The sequence below is a fragment of the Bison bison genome, unplaced genomic scaffold (genome assembly GCF_000754665.1).
Source record: "Bison bison bison isolate TAMUID 2011002044 unplaced genomic scaffold, Bison_UMD1.0 scf7180017864180, whole genome shotgun sequence".
NCBI lineage: Eukaryota > Metazoa > Chordata > Mammalia > Artiodactyla > Bovidae > Bison > Bison bison.
Genome location: NW_011494752.1, coordinates 15107047 through 15126596, shown reverse-complemented (window position 1 = coordinate 15126596; position 19550 = coordinate 15107047). Strand labels below are relative to the sequence as shown.

Below are 19550 nucleotides of genomic sequence, written 5' to 3'. Positions count from 1 at the left end.
ACGGTGGTTTCAGGTTCCACTCTGCAATTCATCTTGAAGGAAATACTCATGGTCAAATTTGGGTATAATATCAATTATATTTTTTGGAAAATATAGATTTTTTTTCATAACAGTAATTTATGTCAACTTGTTACAGGTTTATTTTTAAATGAGGTAATAAACATTTAAAATATTTAATTTCTAAACACAGTAAATATCATTAAAAATAATCCACATAAACAGCTCTTTGGAGGCCCTCAATAATTTTTAAGTCACAAGTCTAAGAAGATAAAAACCCTCCTCATCAGTAAGGTAATCATTACTCAGAATTAATAGTAGGAGCATTTTTGCCTTTCTTTTTTTTTTTTTTTTAATTCACACAGACATGATTTCTGAGAACTGACTTTGGGAATAATGGAAAAACAAGAGTGGTTAGGACTGCTGCCAGATTCTCTGGTCCTGGCGGGCCGAACGCACCTCAGCTGCACTGGAAACCAGACCCTTTACTTTGGGTGATTCTAAGTCTAAAGGTGAGAGGACTCTAGAAAAGGCTGAAGACTGATGATGCTCGTTCCCCTCATGGAGCATGGAGGGGCCTCTAACCATCGGCTGCTTAGAAAGGCTGAAACCCTTGACAGTGGCCACCAGGGGGCACTGTCGAGACCATGCTGCTCTGAATGCAGCAGTTAATGATGCTGAAAGGAAAGGCTGCCGGAAAAAAAAAAGTTGAAGTGATCAGAACCAACTCTCTAGCTGTTCTTTATCTTTGCTTCCCTCCCAACAGAAGATGGAATGCACTTCCTACCTAGATTAGTGCTTGGGACTAAAACAAAGGCAAGCAAGGGCCCCCTGCCTGAGCTCACCGATTTGGCCTGACCTCTAAACTGACCAGATGGACACCCTCCCTGTTTGCCCGAGGCCACAGTAATTACCTGCCCCTCCCTAGCTGACCCCTGGGTCTGCAGCCACTGGCTTTCTCACATCCAGCATCACACTCTGAGATGCGGGGCTGGCTCTCAGTCTTGCACCCAGCACCCTGACACCTTCCACCAACCTTCTACCAACGGGTCTCTAGTCTGACTAGCCCAGCCTCTCTCTGCCACCCACAGGACAAAAAGGAAACAAGAGATGATTAAAAACAGATTTTATTAATGGTGAGAAAACTAAGAGGCAATCTTAACATTAAAATTTTTTTGAGTTTCATTTACACACAGTAAATTTGACAAATCATAACTGTATCTCAGTGAACTGTAATATATAAACATCTACTTTTTTATTCAAAAATGAGATGATATCTCTATCATGAAGTTACACTGCACTTTCATTTGTAAGAGGCAAATAATTGCAGACTAGCCCAAAATGAGAACAAGAACTCAAACGAAGTTAAAATGTGCAAATTCAGTCTAACACCCCATAGCATGTACAGTATGCTAACAGACCCTAACAACGACATTTGTAATCAGAAATCATTCCGGCATGTGTGTCCACCATGTGGTGGAGGCTTTTCTGAGAACTAGGATTACAGATGAGTAAGTCTCACAAGTATGATTAAGTCATCAAAAAACAAGATGGAATAATCATCAGTATTCTATGCTTGCCAAAGAGGAGCAGTGACAGAGGTTTAAGTGAAGATACTAAACTGAGGTGCTTAAAGAGCTAAACTTCTATCTCAAAATTAGCTCAAATGCTGGGCTCCTGCATTAACTGATCACTGCACCTTGGTCTTCCCCAAGTCACATGGAAGAAGAGCGGTGGGGATGTTAAAACCATCTCTCTGGAGGCCTCAAGTTCAAAGTAGGCTTCATTACTGTTTGAATACACACGCAAGATGTTAAGCACCTTTAAGAAGGATACACTCTAGGGATGAACACAATAAAGACACATTAAATAAGATGCAGTATAAGGTATTAAGAAGAGAATGATACAAAAAGAAAAAGATGCACAGGTCTTTGCAGTACAGAAAACTCTGGAGCATAACAAACAACAAGCCTATGGCCACCTGGTCAGAAACAGTAAAACCAGGTGCAAAGTCCAGGCCCAGAGGGTTGCTGATGTTCTTTCTAAAGACAAATAGGTCAAAACGAAGGATAAAGGAATTCCTATTAAAACAGTAAGAAGGTACAGCCTGGGAGGGTACATCCAGGACAGAGTGAAGGGCAGTGTAGCTGACAATGGTCTGTTCTGTGGAAGGTGAGAGGAAGAGCCTAGACAGGCAAATGGCAGCACTGAGATTCTGTCCTCTCCAGGTGATTAGGTATCCGGGGCTCAGGGAGAAGTGTGATGGAAGGGAGGAGGCATTCCTCACACAGTATAAATCTGGCAGCCACATGGAAGAGAGCCTGAAGAGGCAAGAGGTGGGAAGCAGAAGGTGGAGGTGTCTCCAGGCACAGTAACAGGCCTGCAGGAGAGAAAAGCAAGACAAAAACGGAGCAGCGGGACACTTCCCTGGTGGTCCAGTGATTAAGACTCAGTACTCCCAGTGCAGGGGGCACAGGTTTGATCCCTGGTCGAGGAACTAAGATCCCACACGACGCATGGCATGGTCAAAAATAAATAAATTAATTTTTTAAAAAAAGAGCAGAATTGAGTCATGAAGAAAGTAGACTAAAAACTCAATAGCACTCAGGACTCTGACTAGAGAAATCCATTCAAGGCGTGTGTTAAAATTGACTCCAAGGTCACCAAGCTTCAGAGAATGGAAAAGTTATGGGCGGATAGGAAAAATCATTTGATTTGTGGGGAAAGATAATGAATCCCTCTTCAACATATTAAGACTGTGGCTTGTTAAAAGGAGAGTCATTACAAGAGGGGAGCCCAAGAGAATGAATGCCTACTGAATAGTGAGAAACACTGAAATCCTAAAGTCATGAGAACATTTTGAAAAACTGCAAAGTCTTGAAGAAGCTTGTACAGTAGTTTTAGGACAGCAAGTAACAGTTATTAAGGTGAAGGGGGTGGCAGAAGATGAGATGGTTAGATAGCATCACTGACTCAATGGACACGAATCTGAGGAAACTCCAGGAGATGGTAAAGAACAAGGAAGCCTGGTATGCTGCAGTCCTTGGGGTCGCAGAGAATCGGACAGGACTTACTGACTGAACAACAAACCAAAAAGAGACATACAAAAACACTAGCACACAAAAGAGACTCATTAATTTTTTAGCACCCTATGCTGCTGAGTTGGTGACAGACAGAAGTCTGGCGCTGCAGTCCATGGGGTCGCAAAGAGATGGACAAGTCTGAGCGGCTGAACTGAACTGATGCTGCTTTCATGCTTCCAAGCTTCTCTGTATGCTTATCCCTCTGCTTAGAACACCCATCTTCTACCCAGTATTGGAAAATATTACTCATCCTTTAGGGCTGGGCCTCAGTTTAAGAAAGCAGGGATACACATATACATTATTACTTTGAAGCTTTGAAGGATTAGAGAACCAGAAAACTAAGGCCGGTAGAGATGCCAGTGCAACGGAGCAGATACGACAGTCTCCTGTTAGAGACAGGGCACTGAACTGGGGGCATCACACAAACCTCCACCCCAACCACAGCCCTCGGAAGAAATCACACATCCACCCGAGAGGAAAGGAAGGGAAGAAAGAACAATTCACTCACACCATCTGCAAACACCACACCTGGATGAAATTCACATGTGGCTTAGGGGAAAAGAACCTGCCTGCCAATGTGGAGACTCGGATTCGATCCCTGGGTCAGGAAGATCCCCTGGAGAAGGCAATGGCACCCCACTCCAGCACTCTTGCATGGGAAATCCCATGGACAGCGGATCCTGGAGGGCTACAGCCCATGGGGTCAGAAAACTTACCAACTTATGACACAACACAATTTAAAAAACAACAACAACCCTACATAACGAGGGAAAGTTCATCATCCAGAATATTCAGAGAGAGAAATGACCTCTGGACATTCTCTATAAAATAAGCTGAAAGAAAACCTGAAGAAATAGATTTATGGCTACAACAGAATGGAGTATGATGTAGACTCTTAAAGACACAACAAAGGTAGATAATAAAAGAAAAAGGAGGTACAGAGATAAAAATAATTTGACAAATATGAAAGTTAAATTGAATAAATTAAAGATAAACATGAAGAGCACAGAAAGGATTACTAAAATATTCATCATTATCACTCCTTAGGGGGGAAAATGACCAAAATTCTGTAAAAAGAACAACAATAAAAAAATAAACTTGAAGAAAACTGTGTGTGTGCGGGAGCTGCTGCTGCTGCTGCTGCTGCTGCTAAGTCGCTTCAGGCGTGTCCAACTCTGTGCGACCCCATAGACGGCAGCCCACCAGGCTTCCCCGTCCCTGGGATTCTCAAGGCAAGAAAACTGGAGTGGGGTGCCATTTCCTTCTCCAATGCAGGGAAGTGAAAAGTGAAAGTGAAGTCGCTCAGTCGTGTCTCACTCCTAGTGACCCCATGGACTGCAGCTTACCAGGCTTCTCCGTCCATGGGATTTTCCAGGCAAGAGTACTGGAGTGGGGTGCCATTGCCTTCTCCGTGTGCGGGAGAGGGGCAGGTAATACACAGTGAGTTAATAAATAATGTATCAAGCCAATAAACATAGAAGGAATGACATTAAATTATCACCATTTGGCTTCCTAATGAAATGATGGATCAGGACAGTGCCCATCACAGGTGCTAAAACCCTTCAGGAAGGGCAGACATTCCTAAAACAGGAATCAGGCCGACAAAGCCCAAACTGACTCACTGACCCATCTCAGCATCGTGAAGTGAGACAGCCGGCATCCTGTGCCTCTGGAATCCGAATGTGATCAAGCCTCTGCATTCAGTTTACAGGAGGCACCATGGGAATGCAATCAACAGAATCCAGACTATGGGAAACTCTACAGCACAACAGACCTTGTTTCTTTACAACAACAAAAAAAAAGCCACCCAGGAGGATGGTAAACATCCCAGGCTTTCAGCTGGGACCCTAACTGGTGTACCCTGAGAGGTTAGAGAGTACCAGAAATAGACCAGCCAAAAGCCGGGGAGGGAGGGAGGTAAACCCCTGAGTGACCTACACGCACACTCGTTCCCCTTGATCTAACTGCCTGCCCAGAGCGTGAGGTCACCCAGAGCCTCAGATTACCTCCACAACCTCTCATATACAGTAACTGGCACACAGGTGACGGTTGTAACTAAAGTCCAGAATAATATGTGGGTCTCCTATGAGTCTGGAGAAGGCAATGGCACCCCACTCCAGTACTCTTGCCTGGAAAATCTCATGGACAGAGGAACCTGGTAGGCTGCAGTCCATGGGGTCGCTAAGAGTTGGACATGACTGAGCGAATTCACTTTCACGCATAGGAGAAGGAAATGGCAGCCCACTCCAGTGTTCTTGCTTGGAGAATCCCAGGGAAGGCAGAGCCTGGTGGGCTGCCATCTATGGGGTTGCACAGAGTCGGACATGACTAAAGCGACGCAGCAGCAGCAGCAGCTCCTATGAGTCTACTTTTAATGCCCTTGTATCTTGTATCCTAGACAATCATAGGCTCAAGTAATGAAAAGACATGATTGAAATTAGTAAAATTGATAAGCCTCTGGTGAGACTCATTTTAAAAAGGGTAGAACAGATGGTCAGTACTGGGAATGCAAGAGAACATCACAGCAAATCCTACAGGAGAAAAGAGGGTTATTAGGAACACATCAGGCGAATTAATTTGAAAATTTAGATGAAATACACAAATTCCTAGAAAAACTCAATTATCAAAACTGTTACCCAAAGTTTTTAATCTGAAAAATTCAAGAACTATGAAAGAAAAACTTCCCCACAAAGGAAACTATATCATTATTTTTAAATGAAATAACATAAATACTATCCACATTCTTCCAGAGAAAATACAAAGATAAAATAGTCCCAGATTCATTTTAAAAAACCAGCATAATTTTGACAGCAAAACATGACAAGGACATTATAAGAAAGGGAAATTTTCAGTCAATCGCTTTTATGAATATAGATACAAAAATTCTACCCAAAATATTAGCAAACAAAATCTAGGAATCCAGTAATATATATAAAGAATACTGGTCCTTGCCAGGTTAGTCTACCACTAAAAAATACAGTATACGATTCACCACAATAACTAAATAACCAGAAAAATCACACTATCGTCTGATCAGAAGCTGAAAAATGTTTGATAAATTAACACCCAGTCAGTATTTAAAATGGCATAGAAAATGGCAATCCACTCCAGGATTCTTGCCTGGAAAATTCCATGGACAGAGGAGCCCAGCGGACTACGGTCCATAGGGTTACAAAGAGTTGGACAGGAATCGGTATGTAAACAGTATTTAAAAAAACTCATCCATGCAGAATAAAAACTAGCAATAGAAGGAAACTTCCCTGAATCTGATAAAAGAATATTCAAAACAAATCATTCTTAGTAGTGAAATGTTGAAAAGTTTCTGATACAAAGATGCCTTCAATAACCACTACTATCCAGCAAACATTTACTGAACTTCTTAGACAACGCAATAAAGCAACGTACAAGAATTAGAAAGGAAAAAATAACACTGTCATCTGCAGACAACATGAGTGTATTCAATATCCGTAAGACTCAACAAAACTATTACAAAAAATAACAAAACAAAACAAAACTATTACAATCAGTAAGTAAACTGAGTAAGGTTGGTGAATATAAAGTCAATATATAAAAGTTAACTGTAAAAACATGGCAACTGTATTCCTACCTCATGGTAACAATTTAAAAACATGGAAAACACCACTTAAATGCATAAAAGATTAAATACCTAAAAATAAATCCAATAAAGGATGTACAAAACCTAAAACATATTGCGAAAGATTAAGAACTAATAAAACAAGAACTAGAGGAACAGATACTGTAGAGATCTCATTTCTCCTCTAAGCTGATCTACCGAATCAGCAAAAATCCAATTAAAATTCCAATCAGGTTTTGTGTGTATGAAAAACTGACAAGAGGGTTCTAAAATTATACTGAAATGCAGAGGCCCTAACAACCAAAACAATCTCAAAGAACAAAAGTGAGGGTTTACCACACTGGATACCAAGACCTACTGTGTATGTGCAGAGTCGCTTCAGTCGTGTCTGACTCTGCAACCCTATGCACTGCAGCCTGCCAGGCTCCTCTGTCCATGGCATTCTACAGGCAAGAGTATCAGAGTGGGCTGCCATGCCCTCCTCCAGGGGATCTTCCCCACCTAGGGATCGAACACGCATCTCTTACGTCTCCTGCCTTGGCTGGTGGGTTTTTTACCACTAGCACCATCTGCAAAGCACATAAGACATAGTATAAAGCTGTAAGAATCAAGATAATGTGACATCAGCCCAAGGATGGGCATAACAGACCCATGAAACAGAACAGGAAGTCAAGCACACATTTGTGAGCACCTGATTTATGATAAAGGTGACACTTGAGCGCAGTGGAGAGAGGGCTGTGTTTCAATAAATGGCACTGGACTAATTGAATAGACATCTGGGGGGAAAAAATTAACCTTGCCCATACCTTGTACCATACACTAAATTCACTTCCCCAAATAGAACTGAGACTGACTCTAAGAAACATATCATCAAATTCCCTTTCCTCTGAGTCAGGCAGCAGGAGACTGAGGGTGGGGAGAGAATGAGGCCAGGATGTTTACCCCCCAGGCCAGGGCGTCAGGTTCCCTCTGAAAGCGGCCACACTTTCCACCAGGAAGCCCTCTCCACAAAGCATCCTCTCCTGATCAAGGTACCAGCTCTTTGTTTCTTGTGGGTCCAGGGCTCTCAGCCATCACTAGTGGCAGGATACTGCAACATTTCTGCATCTGTTTTCTCAACTCTATTCACGTGTTTGTAAATCCTCCCCTTATTAAATGTGCCAAATACCTATTTAGAGGGCCGTGTGTTTACTGATGAAATCTATCTCAGGTATTATCTAGAAAGGCTCAAGATATGAGTTAAGGATATGCATGTCCTGTGTCACCCAGAAATTCCACTCCTGGTTATATACCTTACAGAAAGCCATGCTTATACGCACCAGGACATGACCAAAGCTGTTCACTGAAGCAATGTTTGCAATAGCCCCAAACTTGGGGGGAGACAGGGGGAATATTCAAAATCAGTTGAGAGGATAAATAAATTGGGACAAAAATCTTACACTGGAACATTACATTCCACAAAAATGAACAAAATACTTTTATAGTTCAGGGCACTTGACTACTCTTAGAAACTGTTAAAGATCCCCCAAATCTTCTGTGTTATGTATTTTTATATAAATATACAAATATCAATAAACTGGGTTTTTAAATGTGTATTTATTCATTTAAAAATAAAAATAATATTTTTAGGAAAAATAACCTTTTGTTTTCTAAAACAAAAGCAAGAAGAGTGGCACTGGTTTTTATTCGCAAATCTTTTGTTGTCTGGCTTAATAGAAAACACTCAATTTTCTTAATAGAAAACATTCAACATTCTGTTTCAGCGTTCAATCTATTTGTGATGTTGTTTTGACTGAAATACATGAAGTATCTTACACTGATACTTAATTTGAAAAGGGAGGAGTAGTTTAGCAGTCTTTTCATGAAGTTATAGATATTTCTCTTTGATACTACACCAAAACTCGACAAGCGAGAATTTCTCAAAATGAGATGCAATGTAACATCTGACACCCTGTCAGTGAACTTTCCATATTCTGTCACATCAAAATCACTGGCTGAACACTTGTATGCTGAACGAATCTTTTACCCAGGCATGAGTTTGTAACATCATGTAAACATCATTTGGAAAACTTTGGCTCAATGAATTATACAAGTCTTCTAAATGATAACATCTCACACTATATGACATTATAAAAAAAAAACATTCATTAATATTGCCATCTACCTCATCAGAAAGGTTTTATGTATTGACAAGGTATTAAGTTCAGTGGCAGATGCAACTTTTAATTTTCATGTGGAAAATCAAATTTTATCATTATTGACAAATATATTCAATTGTTTTCTTTGAAGTGTCAGGCTCACTCCGTTCATTTTCTTTTCACCCCACCATGCACAGTGTGTGGGACCTTAGCTTCCCAACCAGGGTTGGAACCCACATCCCCTGAACTTGAGGTGCAGTCTTAACCACTGGACCACCTAGGAAGTCCCTGTTCATTTTCAAGAAAATGGCTGGCCAAGTACCCTGGTGTCAATTAACCATAGCTTATCTACCAGTCATTCTATCAAATAAAAATGGCATTCTATTACAAAAAAAAAAATGGCAAGTTTAGCTTGCAACTCATATAGCTCTACTTTCATGCTTTTCTTCAAAGCAACCATTCTAGTTCAATACGCAGAAGTGTTTTATGCATACTTATCATTTAATCACAAAGAATATTAAAAGACACGTTCCCAAGAGCTGAGATTTCATAAAACCCATCATTTCTCCTGCTTTATCAAGGACGCTCTTGAACAAAACTAGATCAGCACAACCACCAGGACAGTAGGGGTTACTGCCTCACCCGTGATAAGGAGTTAGCAGTTTTCCTCACCACGGCTTTCGCACCATCAGTATCAGTGTCAACAGTGAAGGGGCAAATCAAGTCATGAAAACAGTTTTGGTCTCAAGGATGTCATGAAAGGGTCCTGAAGAAGCCCCTAGGAGTCTATGAAGCACCTTTGAGAACTACTGAGTTACATTAACACAAAGTAACATGAGTGAATCTAAAAAATATAATGCTCAGCAAAAGGAAAAAAAAAACAGACACAAAAAGGAATATATTAAGACATTCATTCATATAAAAACTCATCAACACGCAAAACTATATTTTTAAGGAATATGTACGTAAGTTTGATCAAATACACTGCGAGTTTTTAAGATACTTCTCAGTAACACATAGACAAAGAAAAAAAATTAGTAAAGTTTACACAGTTAAAAAGCTTAGTCTAATGGCCACATATAGACCTCCACACCCAACAGTAACAGAATACACATTCTTTTTTTTTTCCCAATTGTTTGAGTCTGCAAAAATCAAAGGCAGTGACAGACAGCTAACCCATGGTGCCCTGAATGAAAACAAGTCAGTTTAGATATATGATGGACTAAAATCCCACTACTTAAGGCTGCACGCAGTGAGCAGAACAGCCATCAAAAGAGAATATACGTTCTTTACAAACATACAGAACACTCATAAATGTAAGTGACAGTGTGCGACAAGCAGCAAGTCTCAACAAAAGCAAGGAATGATAAATACTATGTGGACTATATTCTTTAACTAAAATGAAATTAACTTAAAAATCAGTAACAAAGATAACTTAAAAACCAACGTTTAGGTACACTTTTAAGTACACTTTTAAACGGTTTACAGGTTGAAGAAGAAAGAAGTTAGAAAATATTTAGAACTGAACAATAAAAATACTACACATCAAAATCTGTGAAGGGCATGTGTCCACAGGGTTGCAAAAGAGTTGGACATGACCTGGCGACTGAACAACAACAACAAACAAACCTAAAAAGTCAGTAGAGATGACATTTGCAGTTTTTAAATGATTTTATTACGAAAGAAAATGAAAATTAATGACCAGAGAGCTGGATGTTGGGGAGATTAAATCTAAAGATATAAGGAAGTAACATAACCAAACCTGTTAGTAACCTAAGTAACTTACATTGTATCTTATCTATAGAAATATATCCCAGAGGTCCCAGCCAAGCTATTATAGTGTCTGTATCATGGTACCTCAACTGATCAATTTCAACTGCCTGGTACATTTCAAAGCCCAACACACCTTTCATTCAATGCTTAGCAATCATGGCCACCCACAGCCCCATTCCTTAGCAGGTTTCTTTAGAGTAAAGTGCTCCGACCTGAATCTTCCGTAGGAACCTTTTCTCCACCCCACTAACTGAAGGTATGATCCTCCCAAACCCTCACCTCTCTTGAGACCCTAGAACTTCTTAAAAAACTCAAGATTCTCCTTTTCTAAAGACCATGCGGCCACACTTTGAGAAGAAATTCAAGATAATTTACTCGTGTTGACCCTGAATTAAGCTGGAAATAAGTCAAACTCAATAAAAGATACTTGCAAAGTCTTAGAGTTGTCATGAGGAATAGCTACAATAAACTGAACTGCCTTTCCCTTCATCCTTCGCTTTTACCCACAGCCTCCTACCCCTCTATTTCTGTCCTCTGTCCTAAGTGCAGTTGCCCACAGGGGCCAGTGGGAATCAAGGTGAAGACAGACTCCTGTTCTCAGGACAGTGCTCCACACATTTTTGGCTGTGTCCCTGCTTTTCCAGCCCTTCACGATTCACTGCACAGGGGATCATCCAAAATGGATCCCTCTCTGATCTCAACATTTTGATCTGCCCACAATCCCTGCATGTCGCAGTTTTCTCACTCCCTCTCTCCAGGCAAAAATATACTCTGCTGCTCAGTCTCCACTGGATTCCCAACGCTGCTCTCCAACTGTTTTCTTATCCTTTGCTTCCTTCCTTTTCCAAGGCATCCCCATTCTCCTCAAGCCACCTACCCAACCCTGGTGCCTCTTACTCTCTTACTTTGCATCCTAACTCACAGAGAAAAAATAAAAGAGACCATTAGGATTGATTCAAACCACTCTGGCGAAAGTCATGAATGAACTACTCCTTTTCAGATGCTCCCATGGCAAACTCCTTCCTACCAGCCAGATTCCAGCTCAAATGCTACCTTCTCAGAATCCTTCCCATACTCACGGGGGAAAGCCATCCCCACAGTCCTGTTTCATTTCCTAATAAGGAAGTATCACGAAGGCAGGGATTGGCCTGGCCTGTTCCCTGCACTCTCTCCAGCACCTGGAACATAGTTGTTATTCAGTCACTACGCAGTGTCTGACTCTTTAGGACTCCATGAACTGCAGCACGCCAGGCTTCCCTGTCCTTTACTATCTCCCGGAGTTTGCTCAAACTCATGTCCATTGAGTCATCCAACCATCTCATCCTGTGCCACCCCCATCTCCTCCTGCTCTCAATCTTTCCCAGTATCAGGGTCTTTTCCAATGAGTCAGCTCTTCACGTCAGGTGACCAAAGTATTGGGCCTTCAGCATCAGTCCTTCCAATGAATATCCGGGGTAGAACATAGTAGGTGCTCAGTACATCCACTAAATAAACTAATTCTATGGGAAAATGACCTCTGAGTTGCTGAAGTTCTGACTTACGTCTGAACATTAGTAGTACAAATGCTGCCTCTGCCTAAAATTCAAGTGGTTTCCCAAATTCAGACCATTATAATGTCAAACCTTTCTCTCAACGTCTCTTCTTTCTAAATCTACCTTCTATCTGCCATGCCTTCTTTATTCTTTTACATTTATTTTATTGAAGTATAGTTGATTTAAAATGTGTTAATTTCTACTATACAACAGTGATTCATATATACATATACATATATGTAAAAGAATTTGAAAACGTGTACCTACACACTCTTTTTCATATTCTTTTCCATTATGGTTTATCAAAGGATACTGAATACAGTTCCCTGGGCTATTCAGTAGGAACTTGCTGTTCTTCCATTCTCTATATGATAGCTTGCATCTACCTATCTCAAACTCCCAAACCATCCCTCCTCCACCTCTCCCCCACGGCAAACACAAGTCTGTTCTCTAGGTCTGCGAGTCTGTTTCTGTTCCGTGGATAAGTTTGTGTCATGTTTTAGACTCCACGTATGAGTGACGTCGCATGGTGGTTGTCTTTCTCCATCTGACTTACTTCATTTATGATCATCTCTAGGTCCACCCGTGATGCTGCTAATTAACTACCCTGCCTTCTTTAAACCAACGCCACCACCTGTGTCTACCATCCCTTTAAACGTATTTTGGCTTTCTAGATTCTTGCAGCATCTGGCTTGCATATTTCTTCTCAACCTTACCCCTTATTATTTTCGGGAACTTCTATATGCTCAGCAACATTGTCAGTGACCGTGACATGTGTCAACTACTAACCACAGGACAGCCCCAGCTTCAATCTGACCCTGAACTGTTTCCTCTTAAAAACCTCAGCATTCAGCTTTCCCACTTCCCTGTGCCCAATGCCCTTGGTCTCGCTCTTCACTGAAACCTCTAAGCTCGCAGCCCCGCTTCTTTACACCCCTGGGTGTATACTAGAAACCCACTGTATTATCCTACTGTGAATGCAACTCTCATTACCATGTTAAGCTCCCTGATCTTTCTGCCACATGCTCTCCTCCATCTTATTAGGCTCCAGAGCACCCCTACACAAAAGTCTCAAATCCGTTTTAGTGTATTTAATCCAGACTGGATTATTTAAAATTAAGATTTAAAGCAAAGTAAGACTTGGGGCAATCTTCCCATCTTTAGTACAAATAGTTATGTTAAACAGAGACAGAGAGTATTCCACATTGATTAGGGCAGTGTGTACGATTTTCATGAATTCCCAGGCACCAACTCACATGATTATTTAGAGGGCATACTTACATAGATAAGTCCTGAATAGTAACGATCCTTCAGATTATGTAGAACAGAAGCTTCATTCAAGCATGTCAATTCTGCCATATCCTCCACCTTGGAAAACTTAGGTGGGTTCATCTTCTGAATATCATCTTTGTTGACCATTGCTTTCTTTCCATTCTCTGCCAACTCCACCAGAACTTCATCTCCCCGTTCTTCTTTGATACTAGCTGCCTCAAAACCATGGCGTTCTGACGGGATCCACACTAGCTTTTTGGCCGTCCAATCAGCCTGAGTGGCAGGGTTGTAGATGACTGCCCTGTCCACAAAGAGATACCTCTCTGGATCTTCGAGTCCAGTTCTCTGTGCCATTGTAAACAGGAAGCTCCAAGAGCGATCGCCTCTACGAGAAGAGGAAGAAAACAAAGTCAGATATTTAGAAATAAGCTATGGTTTACAACTCTTCTAAGAAACTTAAAAACAAAAGCTCTGGTAAACAAAATGCATGAACTTGGAGTGAAGAAGCTGGTATAGCCCCCTCCAGGGCCACAATAACTGGGTTTCCAAGATAAACTTCAGGAGTGACCATAAATGATGACTGGTTCTCTGAGGACCACTCAAGATGTACCCTCAGTCACTGAGGGCTGAAAAACAAGTGGAAGAAAACAGCAAAGTTGCAGCTGGACTCTGTTTTTCTCTTCATCTCCTATTTCACCCTCACCACAAATTAAACAAGGAGAAGAAGGGAAAGGAAAACTAAGAAAACGAAAACAGAAATTCAGGATAAAAGACCCCGGGAGTGGTGCTAGAATGACTGCAACCACCTGGATGTCACTACAGAAATGCATGGTGACTACCAGTGGAGCAAACCTCAGGTCTAGAACGCTCCTCCCATCCTGTATGTGTGCACAGTCACTCAGTCACGTCCACTCTATATGACCCCATGGATTGGAGCCTGCCAGGCTCCTCTGTCCATGGAATTTTCCAGGCAAGAATACTGGAGTGGGTTGCCATTTCCTCCTCCAGGGCATCTTCCCAACCCAGGGATCAAACCTGTGTCTCTTTGTTTCCTGCGTTGGCTGGCAAATTCTTTACCACTGTGCCACCTGGGAAGATGCCCTTCAGACAACAGACTCAACACTCTTACGATTCCCCTAAGCCAGCCCCCTGCAGCTTCTCCATGGCCCACGTGATCTCAGTGTGATCCCATGAGGCCACAGAGGGTGAGTGCATGAGTTGGTGTCACACCCAGCCTTTCAAGTATGTGATGGTGGCGGTCCAGGTCTCCACTCCCAAGGCCTGCAGCTGCTCCCCTCCAGCTCCTCTTCTGCATTCCGTCCTGCACCAAGACTCACTCCCCGACTCTGGTCTCTCGCCTCGAAACAGACTCCATGTGTTTACACCCCTTTAGAGGGGCCGGAAGCAAACAGAATATTCCAGACGTAGTGTGACTGGTGCAGAAGAGAAAGAAACTGTTTACAGCCTCAGCCCTGGCAGGGAGAGCAAAGCATGTTTCTGGGACTTCTACAATGACTGTATCTAAGACCTCAGTGGTTTATTGAGTGCTCACTGCTGGCTCACATGGAGCTGTCAGCCAAAACCCGACGCATAGTCCTTGAAGCTACTTCTCCTCTCATGCTTGTGGGACTGACTTTGCAGATCAAGTGACAGGATTTTACATTCGTCACTCACCTTTCTGACGTGACTCATCATTCCTGCCTGACAAGTGTCTTTCTGGAATCCAACACCATCATTAAACACTTCCCTTATGACTTGGAGTAGTAAGTCATTTTCCAGCCAAATTCCAGGTTATCACAAACCTCACTCAGGTCAATGCAAGAAGGCAAGGAAGCAGCTGCTCTTGCTCCTCCATCCAACTCTCCCAACTTCTCTCTCTCCCCCAAATGAGGGGGATTCTTGGTAAGCTCTTGCCTGCCTGCCTACCTACCTACGCACCTCTTAGATGGAAGGCTGCAAGGGAAATAAAAATCACCCCAGGTTGTGAAGAGGTTTTTTTTTGTTGTTTTGGCCATGCCATATGACATTTGAGACCATAGTTCCCCAGCCAGGGATCAAACATGGGCCCCCTGCGGTGGAAGCGTGGAGTCCTAACCACTGGACCACCAGGGAAGTCCCATCAAGAGGTTCTTAACCTTCAGTGCACAGACAAAGTTCAGGCTTCATGAAGACACTGAAATGGGTCTAAATACACTGTATAATTTTTTGTAGACCTGTGCTTTTCTGAAAAGAACACGTATAACTTTCTTCAGATTCTTAAAGAGATCTAGCTATTTTTATCCTAAAAGATTAAACACTGATAGAGGAAACAAAATACTAGCCCTTCAGACCCAGTAAGAATGTACTAGAATCAAATAGCTAAGATTCTTCAGAAACTAGTTGTTACAATGTAAAGGATTACAAACACTCATAGCCTGGAGCAGGGTTCTCAAACTTTGGCTCTTACATCAGCAACACCTGAAGGGTTTATTAGAAGACAGACTGCCAGGCCTTATTCTCAGTAGGTCTGGGGTGGAGACCGTTGGTCATTTGCATTTCTAACAAATTCCCAGATGCTGCTGCTAATGCTGGTCCTGGGAGCACACTTTGAGAACCATCACTCCACAGTTCTCTGGTTGCCATGGTGAACCACTGCTACCACCAGGTATGTTGGGAAGGCAAAAAAGGTTGAAAACCAGTGTTTCAGACTAATTCATTAACTGAATTAGAGGATATGCTTACCAGTTTTAGGAGTATACAATCGGGTAAAACAAAAATCACAAAACACGTAACATTAAGACTTCTACCAACAGATTTACTAATATGCTTTCTAACTAAAAGGCATCCACGTGGGAGAAGGCAATAGAAAAAATATTCATGCATATATGTACATTCTGAAGCATGGTTTCAAAAACACATCACCTCTCCAGACTGCACTAATAAGATTAATAACAAGTCTTCTGTCTTCCCAACCTATACATTACCCACTGCTAGGAAGAAGATGGCTCTGAAGTGGGAATCACCCTGGATAAATGTGGATAGACTATAGGACACATTCTGCCTTAGGAAGAAAAGTCTCTTAGAGAAAATGTCCAACTAGAACAAAAATAGGATAACAAGTTACTCTTATTATCCATATTAGGTATAAACTGTATACCGAATACAATACTTCAGAAAAATGCATGCATTTCTTTCCTTTTACAATGGGCATGTAAATTATCTGCTGAGATTTAGCAAGTGACTATAAATTAGAATAACTTAACAGGTCATTTCTAGGGCAGGTCTTTTTTTTTTAAGTAACTGATGGACTTACAAAATTATTTGATCAAATCAATACATTTTAAATTTATTAGTATGTACTACTGCTAGGTGGGGAAACACCTGTAATTTAACATAAGAAGAAAAGGGATCACAAAAGTGTGATTATAATATGTTCCCAATTTTGTGGGGAAAAATTACATATAAACGTCTTTTTTTGTTTCAAAGGAAACAAATAGTCACTGGGTCTTCACTGGGTAGTGGGATTACAAACTTCTTTTACCTTTTACTTTTCCAGAGTTTTCTATAACTAACTAAACACTGCAAGGATAGTTTTGTCCTTGCTATATGGTGAGCTGACTCCCTGGTCCACAGGAGGGCATTTATATACCTACTGATCAACATTACATGAACGGTCCTGACCCTCAGAGTAAGCTTCGACTTCTCCTCCACCACCAAAACCCGACCATTCCTTTAAATCCTGACCCAAATGCCATCCTTTCACAAGTTCTTTTCAGGTCAACCTGGCAATTTAATCCTTCTCCTCCTCCTAACATTTTGTGCTGCTCTTCTGGCACCCTTCTCTGTCTCTGTACCAGAGGACTCAGCAGGCAGTAGGTGGTCAAATCCTTGTTTAGATGGTAGAGTCCCTGAGGCCAGGGAAAAGGTTTTGTTCATTTTAACTGTTCACTTGAGGTTACCAAACATATTGTATTTTTATCATTCCATTGCACATCTGGCAACTTGTCTTGATAGTGCTGGTATTTAATAGGGAAACCACTTGCAAATGCTTTGCCTTGTAGGAAGGGTAACATTAGAATTTTGAAAACAGCAAATACTGTTGTTATATACCACTAATGATGGCCAGGCGCTATTCTTAAGTGGTTTAAGTGTATATATATCAACTCTTAATCCTCACAACAGGCTCACCAGGCAGGTGCTTTTAATATCTCCATTTTACAGGTGAGGAACCCAAGGTTCAGAGAAAGCCAAAAACTGGCCCAAAGTCACAGAGCTAACAAAGAACAGAGCTGGGAGGAAACCCAGAGTTCAGCTCCAGAACACGTGCTACAAGGATGGAAGGTGAGGAGGGGAAAATTTTGACATGTGGTATACACTACCTACTGCCTGTCGATCAATGATCAATTATGGTTTCAAGAGTACATGCTCAGGGAATTCCCTGGCAGTCCAATGGTCGGGACTCTGCACTTCCACTGCTGGGGGCCCAGGTTTGATCCTTGGTTGGGGAACTAAGATCCCACAAGCCACATGGTGTGGCCAAAAAAAAGAAAAATGAGGACAAGCTCAGCCAATGAACACACTAGCACAATCTGGCAAAAGCTTTACATTTCATAAAAAAGGAATAAATAGGAAACTCTTTGTAACAGACAGAATCTGAAAGTTCTTGGTGTCCTCTGAAGTAACTGCCTAATTATACTTAAATCATTTATCAGCTGCCCCCCACCCCAGAGTCGAAGCCCCATCACCTTCACTGATTTTTCGACACACACACACCCCTGGGGGTCCATCCCCAAGGCCGTCTTTTACTCCCAAAGAAACACCACCCACTAAGCTTCTCAACTGCCTCCCAGCGCCTATGGTAGGTAGAGGCACAGGGAAAGTGTTATGACTATCTTGCATACCAAAATCCAAACACGCTGGATAAACGATCCATGATAGCACATCTCTCTGAGACAGATAAACTGAAACAGAATCGTCTACAATTTGTGTAAAGCTACCACTGAGGTCATTCATCTTGAGTGAAAGTCTGTTCACTCATCAAAATCATGTTGAACCAAAAATGAGCAGAAATGCAAATCAAGTGCAAAGGACACTACTGCTCTTCATGGCCCAAGCCACCTCTGTGAATATCTTTACACTGTGTTAAACGTTTCTGAAGCGGGGAGACTGACACCAGGAATTTTTATTCTTCCTACATGACAAGAAGGTACAGAAACCGCTGAAGACTACAGTCTTTCACCATACAACGTGCCCTTGAAAATTTCCTCTGTCTCACCTTCCATCCAGCCTGTCTTCCTTGAAATGATTTCCCTAAGGGGCCCAAGTAAAAAGGCAAGCTCTCGGGTCACATCTCTTTGCTGCAAAAGCTGGTGCTATATCGCCCAATTACACCATATGCTTTCTCCAGATAAGGACGGGGAGGAACTGAATTTAAGATGCAGAAGTAAGGAGATGCATAAAATGGCCACTTTTCCAGGATCCGTGACAGACAGGGCATACTTAAACATCAAAAGCATGGGACTAAAAGGATAATTAATGACGGCCGATGGATGAAGGAAATGAAACAATAAATAGATTAAAGTTTTCCAGAGTGAGATACTATCAAGAATAATGAAGCCTGACTCAAAGAATCCTCAGTTTCAATGTTAAAAAACAAAAATCTCGGCAAAACTAAAGTATTAAAATTGGCATTGTATTATTCAGCGAAAACAGCCGTCTTTGTTTCTTTTGCACTAGGGATCTACCCGCCTGCTTTCCCCTACCCACCCCACCCCACCCCACCCCCTTTCATCAACCGCAGTGATCTTGAAGGGAGCTGCAGAGGCCCTAAGGAACGGAGATAACGGTCATAGGCAGAGGCCACGTTAGCCAAAACTCACCAGCCGAGCTCAGACCCGCCAGGTCGCCAGCCTCCTTCCCAAGGCCCGGGTTCCCAGGCAGGCCGGGCTGGGGGCCTGGCCGGTCCCCGGGCCGCATCCGCCCACCGCAGGCCCACAAAGCCCGCGCGGACGCCGGGACTCGGCGCCTTCAACTTCCCTCCGACCTCGTTCCAGGCCGATTTTATGGGCTCAAGGTTGGACCCCCCCACTGCAGAAGGCCAAGAAGAGACTCCGCGGGGAGGCCGATGCCCAGATCCCTTACACCAATAAAGGGATCCCGAAGCAAGGGCTGACCCTCCCCC

At 42.2% G+C, this 19550-nt stretch overlaps 1 protein-coding gene across 3 annotated transcripts in view; it reads right to left on the bottom strand.

The window, feature by feature from the left end:
• Nucleotides 1-19550, bottom strand: part of MYH10 (myosin, heavy chain 10, non-muscle) — a 122200-nt gene that overhangs the window by 101312 nt on the left and 1338 nt on the right. For all 3 annotated transcript variants that reach the window (XM_010843030.1, XM_010843029.1, XM_010843031.1), the window contains exon 2: nucleotides 13400-13775. In XM_010843030.1, the coding sequence (XP_010841332.1) occupies nucleotides 13400-13744 (345 nt within the window). In that variant the 5' untranslated portion in view covers nucleotides 13745-13775. The remainder of the gene's footprint in view (nucleotides 1-13399; nucleotides 13776-19550) is intronic.